At 37.4% G+C, this 22,997-nt stretch overlaps 1 protein-coding gene across 1 annotated transcript in view; it reads right to left on the bottom strand.

Moving 5' to 3' along the window:
* Positions 1–22,997, bottom strand: part of THSD7A (thrombospondin type 1 domain containing 7A) — a gene marked incomplete at both ends in the record, with an annotated part of 276,654 nt that overhangs the window by 40,454 nt on the left and 213,203 nt on the right. Inside the window, 5 exons of the mRNA XM_084260677.1 lie at positions 1,782–2,045; positions 5,345–5,539; positions 16,651–16,754; positions 18,914–19,046; positions 21,493–21,608. Of these exons, the coding sequence (XP_084116803.1) occupies positions 1,782–2,045; positions 5,345–5,539; positions 16,651–16,754; positions 18,914–19,046; positions 21,493–21,608 (812 nt within the window). The remainder of the gene's footprint in view (positions 1–1,781; positions 2,046–5,344; positions 5,540–16,650; positions 16,755–18,913; positions 19,047–21,492; positions 21,609–22,997) is intronic.

Here is a 22,997-nt window from a genome sequence, read left to right as displayed (position 1 = left end):
GTTATGGGAAGGTTGTCTTTGGAGCCTGCTAGTGCTAACAGCATGTAAACAGTAGTCCTGGGTATAGTAGGTATAATAACAATATAGTGTTAGTAGTTTTTTCACTGCACTATTATTTGTTGTGGTCACTGTGAATATAGGTGACATTCACTGATAAAATTAATTAAATTAGAAATTACTATCATGAAGAATTATAATAGGGTAAGAAGAGAGGACTGAGAATATCCTTTTTTCCCATTTTTTATTCCTGTTTTATCTATCTGATACTTGCAATGAATTGCACCCCGACATGCACTGGCAGGGCTTGAAAGTATTTGTGTCCATACTCATTTTCTACAAAGAGTTCCCACCTCTTTTTGCAAGCTACTTTAAGCAGCATATTACTTACCACATGGAACACCTACAATTTGCTCTTGGACAGCTTCTTCCCTCATCTGTCATCCCTTGGCTGTTGACATAAACTCTGACTGTGCCCATTCTTCAAATCAACAGAAACTGACTGCCAGTAGACCATCAGTTCCTCTAGTTTCCCCATGGACTTAATTTCTTTTATAATTTTCAACTTTTCATTAGTCACTCTGGATTTGATGGTGAAAGAATACCAATTTCTAGCATACTGTCATATAAAGTTTCTTAAAAAGAAAAAATCAATGAAGAAATGAGGAAAAGCTCATGACTTTGTCATTCAGATACATTTATGCAAACTGATGTTTCAGTATGAGCTAACTACAGCAAAAGATGATTTAGAATAAAAATAAGAATGGGAGAAAACATTTCACAAAATTATCCTCCAGCTTTGCTTTGAGGTATTAACCCGAATGCTGACTTTTCCATCAAATCACAGTTTCTAATTTATCATAGCTCTAAACAGAAATTAATAGTGCTAATTAAAATCCCTTTAGTTATCCCATTTCTTTGATTAGCTATTTTAACTTTATCCAAGTAAATACATTACATTTCTGTTTATCTTAATTTAACATTATAAAGCACAACAAATATACAAATTAAACTTACATTGACCTTTTAATGGCACTAAGCCAGCTTTTCATACCAATACCTCAGATAAAATTTTGCCCTGCAAGCAGGAAAACAAATGAACACAAAAATGCCAGTGATGTAAATTAGCGTATTTCTTGCTGACTGAAAATCAGAAAGTGCCAGTTTTGATCCTGATGTTACAGATGCATCCACTTTAGGAAGGAACTCTGTTCCCTCCAGGAGCAACGTGAATACAAAGAACATAAAGTCTTTAAACATCCTAGTTCTTCACATGACAGAATTACACAGAGAAAGTGCTATGCGCTGTTGAACTCAGGTCAATGCATGCCTGTTAAGGTGCTGAAGAGCAAGTGGTAGAGATAAGGCTATTTAAGGAGATTAAAGCTATCTAAAGAATCTGTGGAAATAATTTCAGCCTTTCCAAAATAGTCCTGTGCTGTCCATGTTAATTTTTTGAGGATCTGACTCTGCAAAATGCCTTTATTCTCAATTTTACAGGTACAGTTATCAGTAAAAACAGGAAGATTTTCCTTTTATCTATTAAAATACCTAGTTAGTAATTTACCATTGTTTTACTTTTGAATATTACACCTTAGTAATTGCTAAAAATTAAGTTTATTATTTTGCAAGCCAGCAAAAACGTGTGATGGGTTTGAAGGTATCTCAGGATAAAATGAAAACTAAGCAATAAATACTGATTTGCTAATTCTACCTGTACATATATTAGGTCAAATGAAATAAATCAGATAAGTAAACAGATGAAAGAAAATGGGTTTCTATACCGTGACTGTTGCATCGTGATGTTTCCACAAGTCGATTGTTTTGGTCATAGCATGCCATGGCCTGGTAACGATAGCCTTGTCCACATTCTTTAATATCTCCTTGTACCTTCATTCCCAGCAATACTTCCAGCTTTCCCTCTGGTAAAATACAGTCTGACCAATTTCCCACAGGCTGAGCACTGTACTTGTCACATGGACAAAACTGATTCTCAATCAGAGGATACAACTGAGAATTTCTGCATTTATCCCTTTTCTTACTTTTTCCTAGAAAGAAGGAATAATTATTTTAGAAGGCTTGTATCAGTTTACATCTCCACAAAAAAAATAATTTAGACTTCTGTAACAAGTACTTGCAATCAAACACATATGCCTAAAATTAGTTACATTAATCTTTATTCAGTTAGGTTAATGACTTGAATTACTAAGGTAATGAATGTCTACAATTTTCACAAAGGCAACTTTTTTTTTTTTTTAAATAAAGCCATATATTTATATTTACTTTGTACATAACTGCTTGGGATGTACCCTTTAAAAATTCAGCTATTAATACCCTTTTCCCCCTATTTCGTCATCAGCATGCAGCCTAATGATAAAAACCCCAACTCTCTCAAGTTAAAAGAAATTGCAGAAGGATGTAACGTGAATTGTTGCCACAATTGTACTGTCAAAATTCTTTCATTTCATCACCTGTTATTCTATATTTTTTAATAATTACCATTCTTCCTCCCTAAGAGAATAAGTTCCTCCTGTCAATTTGTTTCTTTTAAAATCTCTTCTCATTTTCCTTCCCCAGGTGGAGCATACCCATCCACTCACCTCACATTTCCCATTAAATCTATTTTTTATCTCCTCTTTGGTAAAGTTTGCTCAGTTTTTCTTTGTGTGCTAGCCAGATGAAATATAGTAATGTATAAGTCTTTGAAAAAGCAGTTTTAAAAGTCCTTCTTACTTAGATACTACTGTAAATTAGTATTCCATTGTACTTCCCTTGTTATTCAGAACAAGGCACTGAGCCCAACTTTGCAGCACCCTTAGTGCTTGTATTTGCTACTGCTTTCATTTATAATAGAAAGCAGGTACCAGAAGAAAAGCTTATCTTTGTTTAAAAAGCAACTTCAAATTAAAAATACACTCCTTGTCCTCGTTTTCACCGTAAATAATTCCAAATTCACTCCAAGTCAGCTTTACATGTTAGCATGGGTAGCACATTGTCACAGTGTAGACACCACAGCACATCACAGTCTCAGCAAGTTTGAACGGGCGACAATTCAGGATAGGGAAGTATCTCAAAGTGTTGGTAGTGTGGTAAGAGATTTTGTTCTTTCTTGTTGTCTTTTTAAAATTAAAAAATAAATAAATGTTTTTCAGGTGTTTTGGTTTTTTCCTCATGGAAGCAAACCTGGCATCAAGTTCACTAGAGTTACAGGACAGTCACATTCAGCCTGCTAATGGGTACCCCCCTTAGGTCTCTTTCCTCTACCACAGACAATGCAAACTAATTGGCAAATGGTGCTGTGACAGAGGCCAAGTCAACTCTCGAGATTTCAGTTATAATTTAGAAACTGAGAATGTTTGGGTTTTTTCTATTTATTTCATGTGGAAGAAATAAAAGAGCAGATAAAAAGAAGTCAAAGAAAAAATGTTTTTAAGTAGAAGGGTGTCCATCACAAGCAAAAGTTTGGGGCAAAGGGCTGGGTGTAACCGGAAAAAAACATTTATTCAGTTAACAAAAAATGCAGGACAGCAAGTAAGGAAGTGTCACAAGACAGAAAAAGATTCTGCCTAATGAAGAGGAAAATCACCCACAAAAGAGCATTCTTAGTTGTTTCAAGAAATAAGGCAGAAAATTAAGCAACATATTGCCTCATGCAGTGATCTGAACTGCTGGATGAAGGCAACTGAATAACGGAGAACACAAAGAACTGGGAGAGCAAACATTCAGCCAGGGAAAGGACTGGCTTAATTATAAATCCAACATTCAAGACTGCAGTTAAGAAGTTCAAAAGAGGTAAACCAAAGCTTAAGGCTGAAAAGTACTCAGCTGCTGTACCAATTCTCATGCACCAATACACCATGCAAGAGGGAAGTCCTAGTGTAGCCAAGACCAGAGAAGTAGGAAAAGGAATGTGAGTGGGTTAGCACCTGAACTTGTTGATGACTGTTGATTAGTCTGTCATCAATTAAAATAAAGTAAAATAAAAAAAGTTTTCTAACAGAAGCTCCAAGGGAGTTTCAACAAGATTTTTTCCTCAATTACAGTTTAGTGTAAAAAAAAAAAAACCAAAGCCAAAGAAAACAGACCCAATTCAATCTGGTCATAGTTCAATCTGGTTAAGATAATGCTGTCAAGATACAGTTTTTGCACAGAATCCTGTTTGCCAAGGAATCAAAACATATTGTTATATATATATATATTTGTTCCTTCAACTCTTAGCTCAGAAAATGCACACGAACAAAAAATGCCTCCTCCCCCAAATCATGGAAATCATTAATAAGGTCTGTGGCTGTTCTGGTTTTCATTATCAGTTTTCCAAATCTAGTTTTGTGTCTTAGTAAAATTAAATTTGCTTAGCCTTGTTTGGGACAAAAATCATTTGATAGTGATGTGATGAGAAAAGTTTTCCTTCCCTAGAACAAAGCAAAGTTGTTCTAGACTTTCCTGAGAGCCTCGCACTCCCTACATCATGTTGAAGAGCCCAAGGTCTTTTTTTTACACTATTAAACCAATCAGTGAGTGTTTGTGAGTTACATCCTTTTTGAAATTCATTAAATTTTCCAACATCTGCCTGAAACCTATCAGTCAAATAAAATTTAAGAAAAAAAAGCAGTTCTTGGAAAAAATTTTTTGTATTTTAAGCTTTAACTCATAGAAATTTCTTGCAAGAGTGTTTGTCTCATAGACAGACAAAGGTCTGTCCCATATTTATGAAATGCTTAGCACAAATAGATAATCTCAAGCACATAATTCTGTACAAATGATAAAGCATAAACCAGCAACCTTCCTGACCTCTTTGTGCACAGAAGCAGGCTGCAGAATCAGGATTTGGAATAAAAATACTGTGAGAACCTTTTAAATAGCAAACAATTTTGCTCCTTTTGGTGAACAGATAATACAAGGTTCAACACAAATGAAGGTAAAGATATTTTTATTTCTTTGACTGGATCAGATTGTTGATTAATTATGATGCTTTACATCTCTCACCTCCCTGGAACTACAGCTAATGCCGACTTGCCTGTCAGAAAAAGAAATGATCTGCTTTGCAGTTTGCTATGTGTGCTCTATTCACACATAGCAGACCTGTCCTCCTCTGTTATTCCATCTTCTGGCTAGCCACTTCCCCGTGATCAAGAGCCTGACACATACAACAGGAGTTGGGTCTCCCAAGGGGTTATTTTTTTGTTGCACCAACAGTATATAAACCATGACAGTGACATCAGGTATGCTTTCTGCCATGAGGACAAACATTCCTTGCTTGTCACAGAAGAATCTCAGAACAATGCAGGTTTTAATCAAAACAGCAGCAATAACTGATAAAAGATGTATTATTTCTCATTACTCTTACCGATAAGAGTGCGTTTTCTTGTCCTGACTCCTCCACAGTCCCCATTACAGGAAGAAAATTTTGACCAGTTTGTAAACTGACAGTCATCTTGGCAGGGAATCTGGCATGTCTGTGTTAGGGATGGTAATGGGCCAGAGTACTTAAGGCACTCACTGATGTCAGCCTGGCCTCCATCTTGTCTTCGACAAGTAATTGCTAGAAACAAAAAAGGATGGAGTTTAATCCAGCAGTTTTTTTCATAAATGTCTCTATTCAATCCAGTAAATCTACAATAGTGTTAGAACAAAATCATAATGAAAGCCCAGAATAGTTACACAAAACAGCTAATATTTGCAGTTCTATCTTGAATTAACACACTTGACATTTCAGCCTCTTTGAGACTCTGTTTAAGATTCTATTTATCAAGACTCACCAGAGGAAAAAAAACTATCTTACAAACTGTAAATATTAAAAAGGTTGCACCATGTTTTCCACACTTATACCATTTTCCACATTATAATTTTTCCTACAGATATAGCCCATAACTCAGACATGAAAAAATCCTGCAATGCCATTTTAAGTAGCTAAACATTGCATAAGCTATAAAGCTGTATCAGCAACAGATATTTTAGAAAAATGGGCAGACGTAAAATTTAGAAACTTATTTGGGCTCTGGATGCCACTTAACCACACACAACGGTATTGGTGCCTGATGTTCTTCAGCAACTTTTAGTCTTGAAAAAGGGTTGAAAGACAAGACATGTTTGCTGGGGATGGAGTACCAGCAGTATGACATTTTATAACAGGATATCCATATCCTATTAAACAGTTTGATATGAAAACTTCAGGTGGCACAAAAGGGAGACGTTGGAACACAACGATTTACAAAAACTAGGGCTATAGTCTTTAACAATGCTCTATTGTTGTTCCTCATAGATTTTATTGGCATTTTTAACCATGGTTGCTTACCTATTATCCTAACCTAAACCTCTGTAAATCTCATTTTATTTTCTTGCCCAAAACAACATAAAACTTATTACACAGTAACAAGATTGGAATTTTCTAGTTGCTTGTTTACACAAAAGAATCATATTTATGCTTCTTGGCACCAGACAGCACAGAATATATGCAGTGTCTTACAGTGACTGTGAAAATAATTTGGGTCACCAATTGTTGCAGTAACATTGCATCTGAACACAATATATCATTCTGTATACATATGAGGGAAAATCATGTTTTAAATTACAATCCATTCCATAATTTAAGCACAGCACTTCAATTTTACTGACAATAATTGTTTTATTGGTATGTGAATTGAAAAAAACAAAAGTAGATTTTACTAACCAAATTATTATGGCATAATCAAGTTGAATTGTTGGAGAAAAATGGGGTTTGAATGCAAAGTTTCAAAATAAAACAGAAAACTGGCTATGAGTAACTACTTCCTTCTGGAGGAAGTAGGAAGAATACAGGAGAAAACTTGGAAACTATTTTTTTTTTTTTAAAGATTATTGTAAGGTAATTGTATAGGCTTAGTGACCTATGGTTTCTGAAAAAAGCTTTTTTGTCTGACAGGTCCAAACTAAATTTCTACCATGATGACTGTAGGAAGCTGAACTTTATGACCCACGTGGTCCATTTCAAGCCTGTGTGTCAACTAAAACATACCCAAAGGTCCCAAGTGAATTGGTTTTGCCACACGTCTGTGGTAAAACACTGTGAAAGGAAGGGGGGGTTGTTTTTCCAGAGATGCTAAGCAAATTTCCCTGATCCTTGACTGCCCTTTTGAGTGGGGCTGCCAGCACTGTTTGTAATAGGCTCAGTACTGCATTAAGTTGTGCTTATTGGGGTCAGACCAGCTGTACATTGTCTAATACAATTATTCTGTCAAATCCTATTATTACTGATGTAGTTTACATGAGGAAACATTTTTTTTCATGTATAATTACAGTGATTGGATGAGAAAAAACAAGTATCTAAAACTTGAGAAGCCATACAACAGCTATTTTAAGGATGTGTTAACTGTACATGCTATAGGACTTCTGAAATTACACAAATATTTTGGAAAAACACAAGTCAAACCAGTGTCTTCCAATACAAGCCTAAGTTACAGTTTTGGATCCTTCTGAGAAACTCAGCTTTGCTAGTAAGACACACTGGTTTTCCTGGGGTAAAACCAAAGTTCAGACTAGTTCTTTCACATGGAAATTCAAAGAGGTCAAACCTAAATCCTCTGTCTTGAGCCTGACCTTGGCATGTGCAAGCATTAGCAAAACTAATTACATTATCTTCACCGTGTTCTCAGGGAGATACTGGCCACCATTTTTAGCAATGAAAACTATACCTAGCCAAAGGCTAAAGACAGTCCATTAATTAACCCACTAACTTTTAATAACCTTCTTCAAAGGTTTAACACCCATTTTAGATACCGTCTCTTCATCTAGTCCTTTGATAAGGTATAAACATTGTCCATTGAAGACATTCTTTCTTTCTAGCTAAACTGAGCTTTTCTCAAGCCAATATTCATTCCCTCATCTTTTTTACTTATTAAACATTACTCGGTGGGCAGACATCCACTCTGTCATAAATTTTTTTCAGACTCATATTAGTGCATCTAATTTACATTCAAGCAGACCCAGCTGAGAAGCTCCCCTGAGGATTAACATTTTGGTTTTTTTCAAGATTAACTGTCAATTGTACTGTAACAATCAAAGTAGGAAAACTCTACATTTCCGAGACCTAAATATTTCACCTTAATAACAACACAAATTAAAGACAGCTTGGCATACTAAATCATTTCCTGAATCTTAATTTTCACAGTTCCTGTCTATAACTATTCCTGTTACTTCTAGTTGACAAGACCTGGATGATTCACTCTATATTCCATTTTCCTAATGTCATTCTGCAGATTCAAGTATCATTTTGAAAGGTTTATACTCCTTGTGACTGTTAAATAGTAGGCATTTTTCCATTACTTAAAGCAGGTGTTTTGATAACTGTATATATGCCATTAATATATTATTTGGGCCAAGTAAATGTCTTTCCTGAAATGATCTTATTGTTAGTGGAGTTAGTTTTTCCACTCACCACCTAGTTTGGACAAAATCATCTCACTACTCTTACCAAGCCCATTGTTCTTTAATTATATTCTGTAAAAGTCATTGAGATTGATGATTAACTCACTAAACAGAGAAGTGTCTCCAACTACTATAAAGCCATGAAGTGCCAGACTAATTATTTTGCCTATAGAACCACGTGATATTTATTACAGACATTAGCAGTAAGTGGAGAGAGCATGGTTCTTCTATCACTGAATTAAGCTCAAGTAATTGTTAATTGAAAACATAAAACAGAAGAACAGTGAACAGAAAAATCAAATTTAACATGGAAATCATTCACTTACAAAATTGTTTTGGTAGTTAACAGTTATTATCTCCCAGAAGTAAGGTGTGAAATAAATGGCAGTCTAAATTTTCTAGACAAGGGACTTTGATGTAATTAAAACTTTATTTGATAGCATTGTTTCCACCAAACCACAGACTAATAAATTTGCTATTGGCATAACAAAACTTGAGGATTGTGTTTTAAGAAGCCTTGCACCATGTGGGTTTATATAAAAACCTTGCCAGTGTTACCAGTCTTGGTAAACTTCACTAAGATGTCACCAAAGTGTGAGATTCAGTGACCCCCAACATGTAAAAATTAAAATATTTGATAAATGAACGTACTACATTTCATTTGTTTTACAACATGCTCATTAAAGCTTTTTAAATTAAGTATTTTTAACACCAAAAATATACTTAAACTTTTAAAAAGGCAAAAGTTATTTCATCACACTAACTCTTCTGACACCTAGGCTAGGTGTAAGAAAATGCCTAGGCTAGGATTTCATCTATGTTTATTTGATTTTCTGTGGGACAATATATACTAGACGCTGCAAGATGAAATGTTTCTATCACAAAGTATCTTAATCAGGAGCATGTGCCAATAATATTTGGAAAATACAAGCTGGAGCACTCTTTACACACCAAAGAGAGTAACAATGTGCTTCTGCTGAATAAAGTTGTCTGCAATATTTGGCTCATTTTGTAAATAAAAATTTAATTTCTCATGTTAATACTGCTCTTGGCCACTGCTCTCCAAATTCTGACTGTAATACAAAACTTGAGCCTGCTGTTTGTCCTGTGCGATGAATAAAATATGAGTCAGGCAATAGAGCGCTTTCATCTGTTAAGTCTCTATGATGTTAAAATAGCAGTTTATAGCTTCACGAAGGAGCAGCACTCAGTCACAAGTTTCCTTTCTTATGCTTTCAATGAGACCACAACAGCAAACCCCCATGCCCCCACAGGCAATGCCCAGAGAGGGAGGCTGCTGTCCCTCCCTGCTCAGCCACAGCAAGACGAAAGGGCTTTTGACCACAGTTCTGCTTCCAAGACTCCTCACCACTCAAGCCTGCAAGGCCTCCTCGTCTGCCTGTGGCCATCCTGGGTGGCTTCCTCCCATTTCCCACTCCACTGTATTTCAAATAACTCTACATACACCCTGAAAATAAAAAATAGCAAGAGCTCGGGATCAACTCCCGAGCCCAATTGGGCCAATTCCCAGTGACATGAAGGATAGCTATTCAGATATTCTCTCTGACAGCCAGGTTACTTAAGCTTCTGCTTAAATTTTTACAAATAACCTTCCTTTTGCTATTACAGAATATGCTGACAGATTTTGTAATTTTCATCCCATTCTCCCTACAAAACTCTGAGGAAGATTTACGGTGGCAAGGACTTCAGGCTGTGCATGCTTTTGCAAATCTCTTTTCGGTCACTGGGATAGCCCTTACTATGTGCATCCATCCATATATACCATGATGTGATTCGGCTATTGCATTTTGGGCATTCAAGTTTCTCATCTGCTACATGTCTTGTTCACTACTGTTGGGATGCAATCTAATAAGCTCTACTTAAATCTGTAGAAGCTACTGGCAAAACAAGACTTTTTAGTAAGTTTCCTAGCCTTTCCTATACAACTGAAAAGGGATTTGAACTGTATTTATAAGTTACTTCAGAAGTCACTGGAGCTGAGGTTTAAAAACACATATTTCTTAAGAGCGTAACATGTCTCGACGTTGTCCCTGCTTACTACCAGGGGTTGGACTAGATGACCTTTATTGGTCCCTTCCAACCTAACACATTTTATGATTCCGTGAACATAATAGATACCTAGGTTTTTCACAGTTTCAAACTTCATACATTAATTGATCTGACTGAGCAAATCAGTACTTTGGAGCTATCTATGTGCTAACACCAGCCCTAAGAATACAAAGTAGTACCTCTTAGCACACCCTAGCTGCAGCAGGTTCCTCTCATAGTGAGTTTTAAGGCACATATCCTCATAAAATACTAGGAGCCTGTCTTTACCAAGGCATTTACTCTCTTGTTTTAGTTTTTGTATTTTTTTGGTGTTTCGCATTTGCTAACAGTCTGCCCCTCTCCCTCTGGGGTTTCAGGTGACTCATCAAAACATCTGGTTAATTTACTCTTGTTAACTGAGAAACAGCTTATGAAAACAAACACATCACAAATGCTGTTGCAGTAAAATATGACTTTCCTCTACATTCCCTGATCCTGCTGTTTGGGTCAAAAGGAAGCTTCAGGCTCCTTGTTGATGGACTTGATGACCTCTTGACGCCCCTTCCAAACCCTACAATTCTGTGATTCCGTGATAATATTCTCTCTCGAGGGTTTTGAGCAAGAGACAGAAGTCTTTAGTTATTGCAATTCTACAATACATTCCCGACCTGTTTATCCACTCTTAAAAGGTATTTTACCAGTGATACAACTGCAAATTTTCATTCATCATAGAAATTCAACACAATTTTCATGAGCATCTGCCTTGTTCAAATAAGGTTCATGACATGGTTAAATTTAAATTGACATGATTTGTAACAATACCTTCATTATGCAAGACAGCTAGAAACAGAGCTGTCTTTAACAATGAATCACAATTCTAAACTTTATGATTCATCCAAGTATTTCTTCTGCCAAGGCAGCCCAAAGCAATAAAAAAGCTAAAGAATGGAAATGTAAACTGTAAAGCTGTGATATAAAGCAAGGTATGCATACACTCTGTGGACATTTAAGTTCAGACAACTAACCAGTCATTTTGAATGATTACTAGCTTCTATGTTTTCCTTTGGATTTTCTAACTAAAACATGAACAGTGCAGACTATTTTGTTCAAAATAAACCACTAAGCACTGCATAGTCAGATATGTCTTTTCCCTGGTGTACATTCTTATTCCTTCTTATTTAACACATTTGCAGATACATTACACTATCAGTTGCCCACAGATAATCAGATCAGAAATAGGACAAACATTGCATGGGCAACATCCCCTTACACTGAAAAAGAGCAACTGAGAACTGTTCTCACATAGAAGAATGCAATTACTTGCTCTAGTGAGTATTGATAGAAAATGAAAGGACAATCCACAGGAAACCAATGGGTGAGATTACCTCTATAAGATTATTGTTTCACTTTGTCATCAAAAGTGAATTACCACAAACAGATGAATGAATGTGTGATTTCTGTATCCATGAGCATCAGAAATTTGAGAGATAACTCTTCAATTGAAAAAAAATACCGTTATTGCTACATTTTCACAGTACAGAAAAGGTTTGTTCAGAAATCACCAACAAATAGTTAAATGATCTGTCCAAAATAACCTTATTCCGGTATCACATCATAAATGCAATGTCATACCAAATGGATTTCATATTTCAGTGTTTAGAATTCCTTGATTTTGGGGGTGGTTAAAGGAGACTAAACAGCAGTAGATCATTTTCTGTGTCTACATCACAAAAAAATCTCTAAATAAATTATTTATCTTACAGAACTTTTAATAACATACTGTCATGAAAAGTTTTCCATAGTCTGTAGAAAGTTTATGAGCCAAGTATGCATAAGGAAGCCAGGAATTATCAGGGAGAGACAACAAACCCTCTTTCAGAGTCTTCCTTCAGAAATTCCTAAAAGCTTTTTAATACTGTCCAGGGCAGTGCTCAGTCAGGCAGGTGCTTGCTTTCAGGTCAGCCTCATTTCAGTTAGCATCTTGCATGAAATCATCTCTTGTTCAGGGGACCAAATAAAATAATGTGCACCACTGAAAATTCACACATGGCTATTTTCATGGTAGAATGTTAAATGTAAGAGTGGAAAGGGACTATGTTAATGCCCTGTGTAAGAGCCAACCTTCATAAAACAAATAAAACACACTATCCATGCTCAAGACGCAATTTTCTGTGAAGCAAATAAAACTTCAACCAGTAATAACAAGAATTACAGAAGTATGTTTTCCAAAGTGAAAATTACTTTTGTGCAAAACTTCAAGTACTAATTCCAAGTCATATTCATTATAAAGGTGTTCAAGAAAACAGAAAATATTTTACCCTTCTCGATCTAAGAAAAATCTGTACTTAATTTCTTTAGCTCCTACTGAATACGAATTAACATAACTGATCACCAAAGTAAAAGATATATTCCACACAGTCAAGTATTAAAGCACTGAGACGTGATACATAATATACCTGTATTCAAAACATATTTTATGTTTACTTACATAAGTTACATCAATAGGAAAAATACTGGGCCAAAAAAGGCTCTTTAAATACTGTAACTTTCATCACTGCAACAGGCTACACAATATTTAGAATAATATTTAGATACTTGGATAAGGAAACAACTTTCTCTGAGTTCTACAACAAAATTTATACATCGAATAGATTTCATAGAATTGTAGAATTGTAGGGGTTGGAAGGGACCTCGAGAGATCATCGGGTCCAACCCCCCTGCCAAAGCAGCTCCCTAGGACATATCACTCAGGCGTCCAGACGGGTCTTGAATATCTCCAGAGAAGGAGACTCCACCACCTCCCTGGGCAGCCTGTCCCAGGGCTCTGTCACCTTCACTGTGAAAAAGTTCTTCCACATGTTGGTGCGGAAGTTCCTATGCTCCAACTTGCAGCCATTGCCCCTTGTCCTATCCCCACAGACCACTGAAAAAGGGCTGGCTGATTCCCCCTGCATCCCCTGCTTCAGATAATTATAAACTTTAATTATGTTCCCCCTTAGTCTTCTCTTCTCAAGGCTGAACAGTCCGAACTTACTCAGCCTTTCCTCATAGGGGAGATGCTCCAGGCCCTTAATCATATTCATAGCCCTTCTTTGGACTCTGTCTAGGAGATCCCTGTCCTTTTTATACAAAGGAGCCCAGAACTGGACACAATATTCCAGGTGGGGTGTGACCAGGGCAGAGTAGAGGGGGAGGATCACCTCCTTTGACCTGCTGGCTACACTCCTCCTGATGCACCCCAGGATCCCATTGGCTCTCTTAGCCACTGAGGCACACTGCTGGCTCATGGCCAACCTGTCATCTACCAGGACCCCCAGGTCCTTCTCCACAGAGCTCTTCTCCAGCAGGTCATCCCCCAGCCTGTACTGATACCAACAGTTGTTCCTTCCCAGGTGCAAGACTTTACACTTGCTTTTGTTGAACTTCATCCGGTTTCTTACTGCCCAGCTCTCCAGCCTGTCCAGGTCTCACTGGATGGCAGCGCAGTGTTCCTGCATGTCAGCCACTCCTTCCAGCTTTGTACCATCGGGTACTTGCTGAGGGTGGATGCTATTCCCTCATCAAGGTCGTCAATGAAGATATTAAACAGGACTGGACCCAACACCGAGCCCTGGGGAACACCGCTAGTAACAGGCCTCCAGTCAGATTCTGCTCCACGATTCACCACCCCCTGGGCTCAGTCCGACAGCCAATTCTCAACCCACCTCACTGTCCACTCATCTATCCCATGCTTTCTCAGCTTTGCTATCAGGATGTCATGGGAGACAGTATCAAAGGCCCTGCTGAAGTCAAGGTAGATGACATCCACTGCTCTCCCTCCATCTACCCAGCCTGTCATGAGATCGTAGGCTATGAGTTTGGTCGAGCACGATTTCCCCTTGGTGAATCCATGCTGACTACTCCTCATGACCTTCTTCTCTTCCAATTGCTTGGAGATGGCATCCAGAACAAGCTGTTCCATTACCTTTCTGGGGATAGAGGTGAGGCTGACTGGCTCAAGAGCAAAGAAAAGTCTCCTTTTCCTAACAGTTGATCTAAGAAACATTTACGGAACTCTACCCAAACCACCTGCTTTCTTCAGGCCTTGCTGCTCCCAGGGTTCTTAATTAACGATTGCTCATCCTACCACTTGACCACATTACACAAGAGAGCTACTTCCATTCTACCTGCTTGTAGGAACAAGAGTACTGCTTCAACACATCATCCTTTGCAATATCAAATGCTGTGTATTACCAGACGGAAATTCTAATAATTTATTTTACCAGATTTGAAAACTCTACGCCCACTAATTCCAAACTAATGTATTATTCTGCATGTGTGTGTACCGCACATAGCTGAAATTACAGTTTAAAACCAAGAAAGTCTTATGACATACAATAATAATTAAAAAATTGCATGCAGTACAGTTAGCTGTATTTCTCTACTAACTGACTTTGAGGCAAAATCAAGTTATTTAGATTCTACCATGCAAGTGTGGAAGACATTTTCTACTACTATCTGAACTCCTACTGTCAAATACAGAAATCTTGTTTTCTCACTGTGTAATCTGAATGTATCCTCCAGAGCTGCAAGAAAAGACTGCATTAGTGACAGACCTTCAAAAGCATTACCAGAGCCAGAAGACACTTGTATTAGCAGGCAATACCTGCAGGTTTCATTTTGTGGTGAACTCTAAATTGATCTCCCGTAACACTTTCTGAGTAAGTGGTAGGAGATACTAGTTTAAGATTTACTTTATGACTGTAAGTATGCCATAACCTCTTCTAATACTGCGAGGCAGTTAATGACAAGAACATTTCATTTCTGCAGTTAGCAGTGTCCTTGTTCAGGAATTTCACAATCTGCTGAGCCAATGTTGTTTTAATGGACAGGATTTTGCACTCAGAAGAGGCAAAACAAAAACCTTCTTGGAATTCAGGGTTGACTAGTAGTTCAAAGCAATTCAATTACTGTAACACAGTAAGTAGGAACTACAATTATTTTCATACTGAATTTATTTAATGCACCTAAAAAACTGTCTCCTGACTATGCCTAACAGAGCCCCACTTACACAGTCAAATCCACAAAACTCTCTATGAAAACAAGTGACAGCAAAACTGGATAGAGATCTAAAAATTATTTGTTATCAAATGGAAATAGATGAAAAACATCTGAATCACTGAGTTTGAAGGGTCATTGGTTTAGAAGCCCGACCAGCAGCTGGTTATGAGTGCTGCACCTGAGTGGTTAATTCCAGGGCCTAATTCTGTTTAGTGTCTTTAACAACCTGTACAGAAAGCATCCCTAGCAAGTTTGGGGACAGCACCAGTTTGAGACAAGTCATAAGTACGTTCCTGGAGAGTGAGGCTGCCACTCAGAGGACATTTACAGCCTCGAGAAATGGTCTGGTACTGAACTTCAGCACTGTAAATGTAAATTTCTTCATTTCTTATGCTCCCATTGCTCTCTACAACTAGCTGGTTTGACTATATAGAGAAAGGAGGGCCACCACAGACACAAATTGCAGTAAGGGAAAATTTTAGCTTAGTTATTAGGAGGGGAAAAAAACCCCAAACAAACAGTGCTAGACTAGACAAGCACTGGAGGTAATGCCCAGAGAGGCTGTATGGTCTCCATCCTGGGAGACACTGCAGTTGTGACATGGCCCTGAGCAACTTGCTCTAGCCTGGGCAGGATCTAACTTTGAAACTGGATCTGCTATGTGTGGAAGGTTGGAGCAAGGGACCTCCAGAGCATCCTTTCAGTTCAAAATTATTACAGAGTTCCCCAATCCTAAGTTCTCAAACAAGCAAATGCCTTATATTCAGTGTAATGGATATACCAACAAACACACCTTTGCTACATGAAAAATGTCACATTTTCACAAGTGAATTTACAAAACCTTTTTCACAGAGATGTAAGGTCACCCATCCCTTTGTTTTATATCAGGTAAGGATCATGAAGTAAACTGAACAAAAAATATCATATAAAATTAGTCACTAATGTGGTATCTATACTTAAAAATAAATTAGTACTGATATTTTATGAATAAAAAATTTGAAAAATACCAGTTAAAATGCACCCTACCATACTAGCATTCAGTATTTTCCTTTGCTGATGCACATAAAGATAGACAGAATTAATGACTAAAATTCTAAGCATTTTCCACACCAGTGCAGCTATAGATTTCTGAGGAATAAACAACAGAAAAAAGGCTCTAACCTCTTGCCTGTAGCCCAGGTCCACAAGTCTCCTGTGCTCCCGGACTGTCTTGGCGCACATACCATGGTACTAGCTGGCACCTGCGCCACTTGTGGGTCTTCCATCTGAAATGAAGGGGAAGCAATCAACTCCAAAAAATCCACCTAAGCTTGTAGCAATGAAAACTGAGGCAGCAAAACAGCTAGACCTTATTAGAAACAATCGTAATCTACTGTTTATTAGTACTAACTACTCACAACCAATTCAGAATAGACAGTAACAATGTGGAAAACTTTTCCCTCTTTCTTGTTAACATTTTTACTCCTTTTAAGGTTAGGCCATTGAGAACACAATATAGGATGGAGGACGTGATGGACAGAAGAGTGAGTAAACCATATATGTTTTCAAGGACTTCATAATACAAAGATTCATCAACACTAACTAACAAATACACACTGAATACAAACCACAATAGGAGGATTATACATTAATACAAAGCATTAATACACTTATACAAGATGGGAGAAAGAAAATTCAAAAAAGAATACTACACAAAATAATACAATGATGTAACCTGAATATCCATTTAAGAGAAGAACTTCTTTGCTATGGTTTTGTATCTGGAATGCTCAGAGCATTTTACCAGTGAGCAAAATGACATAATGAAATTTGAGAAATGGATTTAGAGGAGTGACACTAACATCTTATAAAAACAACATGGAACTATAGAATAAGGATAAGTTTTAGATATTAGCATGCCCTAATAAACGTCCTCTCTTTCTCACTCTCCCTTCCTTCCTTTCTTTTTTCCATCTATCTCAGTGAAGCAAAGAGGTGTTGAAGTTTCCCAAATACACTCCAAAGATAAGACTCCAGAGTTGATTTGTGGTTCACACAGTATTATGAGTATCTTTTGGCAGTAAATACTGTCACATAAAGGTGTCAGTGTACTTTCTCTTTTCCTTCTTTCCTCTTCCCCAGATTTCTTCTTACCCTCCCTTAGTCACTCCTTGCAACACAACAACAATGGACAAATTCTGCCTTGTTTGAAGCACAAGCAAGTTCTGGAGTAACAGATGAGGAAAGTCTTAGGATTTTTGCTTTGTTTTATCAAATTTCAAATTATATGATTACAAGGGTAAAGTTTTCAAAACAAATTCCTCGCTAAGCTTCATCTTCCAAATGCTATCCCAAAAGGAAAAATCAGAAGCAAACAGGAACCACAGCTACAGCAAAGCACTGGGACAGAGGGTTTAAGTGACTGTGAGCATGCCTCAGGCAATCCCAGAGCATCTGGGGTGCACCTTACAAACACAGACCCAATCAAGAGATCCGACACAACATGAATATGGGCCCAGACCACATCAAAATAAAACACAGACAAAAAGAACTTACAAAAAACCTTTGATAAGAAGCACATTATTGTGCTGCTTAAATTATTTTAGCCTATCATTAATATAAACTGCTACAAAACTTTTCCAAAGTTCCCATCTAGTGCTGGAGAATACTCTATGCCTTAAACATACCAACTCCAGGCAGGTCCGGTTATTGCCACATCTCTGAAATAATATACAGTACACGTCTGAATTACTCAGAGTGTTCGTGGGGTAAATGCTGTATTGACAGCTCAAACTACTGGCTGCTCTCATGTTTAAAATTATCTCAACAGTATGCACCTCATGTTTCATTGTAACTTGCTTCTGCAAGCCAGTATCTAAACTAAGGCAGAAGCCAAGCTGAAGTGTGTGAGTCCATGCGTCCCAGCATGTATAAAGGTGAGAAAGGTACTAAAGGATATATACAAAAATATTTTTACTATTAGTTCACGTCATGAAAATCACCTCATCTACCACTTCCTAGCAACTCTTCTGCTCAGTTAGGTGATACACAAACTGTGGATTATCTCAGGGCTGATGGGGCTGGAAAGATGGCACGGCATGGCAGCAGAACTCAGCTATCCTAAACAGATGAGGCTGAACTGATGTTCAGTCCTTTGGGTAACTTAGTGAAGAAGATTTTTTTTTTTGTTAGTATAAAATTTCAAAACAGTTGCTAAGAAAGGCTTAACCTGGAAAGTTATTCTTAGTAGTTGCAGTGTTCCTGCAAAAGAACTGGAACAAAAAGAACTAGCGACTCACTATGGGCCCAATTAAGACTACATATGCATTCTGAAACCTCAACTTATATATACACTATTTTCCTTAAGAAGTGGAATTGAACAAGCTTTTGAGCTAGTTCACTATGAAAAATTGTGTCTGAGCCATCTCTGGTTGATTTAGACTACCTGTAGCTATAGCAGACAGGAGAAACTTCACATTCCTTTTCCTCAAACAAGGACTCTGGGCATTCACGACCACCATTGGCAGGGAGTTGGATGATGACTCTGTGACGGGACTGCTTCTTTACGGTGACACCTCCTGCAAAGAGTAGAAGAGCTTTTTTAATACTACTACTACGTAGGGATGACAATAATTAGAGGAAATATTTACCATAACAGGTATTTGAGTTGATAGCTGTAATAGTGATATGCTCTTTTGTCAATAGGCAGAAAATTAAGCCTAACAGATAAAACACTTTGATCACACCTAAAGGCCAGGAAGCAGAACTAAACAAAAGGAAACAGCAGCAATACTGCAAAATTAATATATAGCTGAAATGAATGCACGGTTCAAGTGAACAAAAATTAAACCAGCTCAGTTTGCTGCTATACTTTGCAGTTTCAAACTGTAATTTTGCCTTAATCATCTGCCTGTAAAACCAGAAACATTGATAAATAAAATCATATTGTTTCACAATTTTTCCATTCAGTAAATGGCTCAATCAGAAAATCTGCTTATCTTTTGCTTATCTTCACAGACATGAATATGACATATTTAATTTATAGTCTTTGTTCTCTCCAGGCCAGGCTTTAATTCTGCTCCCTATACCCTTGTTTCCCACCTGGGACTAGCATTACCCTATTGAAACACAAAAAAAATACTCCAAATGAGCACGCTTTACATCTAAACGTGAAGCTTTATTTCCCACTCTGGAATTAATTTACAGTTTACAGTTTTTAATTATGATAGTCATTCATTATTAATGATAAACTGTAAATAGTTCCTGTAGGAATTTTGATCCCAGTCATCATGAGATATCAGTTCTTCAGGCAGAAAATAAAGAGAAAAGCAACAAATCTATATTAAATTCATAGCAATACCTAATGCACAAAAATTGTCAGGTAAAATTCTTGAATTTTTTCTTTTTTTCCTCCCCCCTCCCTCCCCCCCAAAAAGAGCTGTAGCACAGACATTTGGCTGACTGGGTTGATATCAGCTTTTGGTGGGTTATTATAGCAGCTGCAGCTTGTCTGAACACAGAAGCATGCTGGACCACAGCCAAACAATTGTAATTAGGAGAAAGCAGTAGGAGAATCCCGGCGGTGGCTCTCCACCACCTGGCCACTTTTCAAAGCAGAGGAAACCCTCCACTCCCAAGTCAATCAGCTCCAGGAGATGCCAGGAGCTGGCACAAGGGGCAAGACAGAAGTGCAGCCCAGCAAAGCTGCTGACCAGCTTGCTGACACAAATGGGTAAAACCCATGACATAAAAAACTGTTTGTGTAGTCTAAAAAAGACTCACTAAACAGACAAAAGGTCTCTGTTGGTTCACAAATATACTAGGTTTTAGCAACATATGTGCTAGTTTGGATTCAATATTAATGAAGATATGTTCTTTGAATCAAGACCTTTCTTAAAACCCACAGACATAAAAACAGAAGAGGGTGGCATTTTTGTCCAAGATGATCTGCCCCAACAAAAATATTTTAGAAAGAACCATCAACATTGCTATAAAATAACACATTAATGAGGAAATAATATTTTGTAGAGTCAAATTCAGTGGTCTCTGTTCTTTTTCAGAGGTTACAAACTTAATCTTCCTCACCTTCACATGTGTTAGAATGCACTAGGCACTAACAGAAATTACTACAAAAATAGCTTTATGTTTGTGTCCTTTATAAAGCATAAAGTATTGACCATGACATTTGAAGTGCATACATTTGATGAAACAAATCTTGTGTTCTGATAATGTGGTAGCTGTGAGTAACCACCATGTCCCACACAGGGGTTAGCATCCTGTGGAACCTGCAGTATTGCAGACTCTGCCTGGAAGAGTACCTATTAGAAAAATACCTCCTGTTAAGCTTAAAAGAGAAAATAAGGCAGAAAAATGTGGGCATATTAAGCCTGTCACCATTTTAACTTTATGTAGGATTTCAATGTAATAAAAATTCAGGGGAGACCTATGTTGTTTTTAAGAGGTTAGTCAAGTATGTTAAAATAGTATTCCAATGTATACTTAAATTAGATCATTAACACCAACCTAAGATCTGCTGATTTTTATTGTTTTCTTCAATTTTCTTTAGAGTAGTTCAAATCAGCCAAAATTATATGAAAATGTGTATCTATCTATCTCCCAGTATATGGAGCCTCAGGTTTTTTGATGAGCAGAAAGTTCTGATATACTTCCAAAGACTAAATCTGTCCGTTTTATATTCTGCTAATTCAAATACAGTTCCTACAGTTGTACTAGTAACTGAGAGTTATGCATCTACATTGTGATTAGCTGTCTATCAGTGGGAGATGTAAATGGGAGTTTGTAACATAAAAGTAGATAAAATGTGGGAAAAAACCGCTGTCGACAGATGCTTATAGAAAATGTACAGAAATAACTATTCAGTGCAGTGAAAACGCTACATCCTCCTCACAGCTGCTCTACCAGCTATGACATTGTCTTCTGTCAGAAGGAGATGTTTGTAAGTATTCTGCCAAAAGCAGCTTCTACTTTACAATCTGTCTGCTAATACACAATGGATAAAATTACCTTCTTGACATGAAGAAGGACACAACGTCCAGTCACTGAATGGAGTCACAATACAGTCCTTCCTACAGGGAAGCAGGCAAGGCCTCACTGTTTCTGGTCGGAGGCTCTCAGGGCACCTAAAAAAGAAAAGGAAAGAAAAAAAAAAGAAGAAAAAGAAATATTATCAAATAAACATTCATTCTGCAGTGAAACTGTGAATCGCAAGAGGTACTGAATGCCTATGGGCACAGGAGGGGAGTGCTAGTTGCCAGAATTCACCAGGATTGAGCTCCAAAATAAAAACTGTTAGGATTTAAATGTAGCTGGTGGAAGCAAGCCAAGTGTGATGCATTCTACACCTGGGGATTTAACTAAAAAAAAAAAGTTAAAATCAATCACGATTCCTTATTTGCCCTCCCAGACTTTGCCTTTTGAGTGTTATTTTCAAGCTTCCAAATGATTATGAAGAAAAAACATCTAATCTAGCTCAGCAAAATACATTTTTAGCTCTTCATAAATTCACCAGAAAATCTAGAAGGAGATATATTTAAACTAAGGAACCTTGCTAGCCCCGGAACAAATAGGTATAAACTGGCCAGGATTAGGACAGAAAGCAGAAAACCATTTGATACTGCCAGATCAATGAGAGCATGAAAGGCTGTTAGTCAGGACAGAAAACCTTGCTTGTTTAGGAAGAGGCTTGATCAGCATACAAAAGGGGTTACTGGACTGCCACATATGGGGCTCATTAACCCAAGTAATTTTCCCCCATTCTGTGTTGCTATTATTTCATCAAGGACAAACAACTCTATGCTACAATACTTGTTTTCAGAGTGATGCAATAATTCTAGCAGAAGTACCACAAGTCTTTAAAATAATTTTAAAATTCTTATTGCCCTATAAAGGCACAAAATGTGTACTGCCAGAGGATTATATAAAGAGGTAAGAAAAAGATCACATCTATATTTTAGAGCTTTTGGCTCACTGCAGAAAAACATTGCTATGACTAGCTTTTTCCTCTTGTGGCTCCTGGGCATCTTGGACCAGAGAGATGATAGATCAGTTTTATATTTGGATTGGATAAGCTTGGCTTGTGGGAGGCACCTTTCTTGCCAGGCTGAAGGGAGCACAGACAAGTCTAATGATGACCAAGTGAGAAAATGCGGTCTCCATGGCCAGTGGAGAACTACATCTGTGAGTGTGGGAGGAGAAGCAGGGGAAAGGAGAAGGAAAGTTGAGTTGCGCTTTACAGGAACATGTCCTTCAGCAATAACACTTGCTAGTTCATTATTTCCATTGTTTGCCTCTGCATTTTCCTGCCAATTCACATAAACTTCTCAGAGTATGATCCATTACTGTGAACCAGCACCAACTTCTTGGTGGCTTCTTATAATTACAACTTTCCTCATTTCTCGCCTTGAAGTACCAACATGAAAGACTATGAAATGTTATAATGACATAAATCTCCATTGCCTCTCCATAAACTCTACATTTTTAAGGGAAATTGCGCCCTATTTCTATGTGAT

Source organism: Gallinula chloropus (assembly GCF_964237585.1).
Source record: "Gallinula chloropus genome assembly, chromosome: 2".
In the NCBI taxonomy this organism is placed as follows: Eukaryota; Metazoa; Chordata; class Aves; order Gruiformes; family Rallidae; genus Gallinula; species Gallinula chloropus.
Note: the sequence above shows the minus strand (reverse complement) of the source record. Positions and strands in the feature narration are given on the sequence as shown.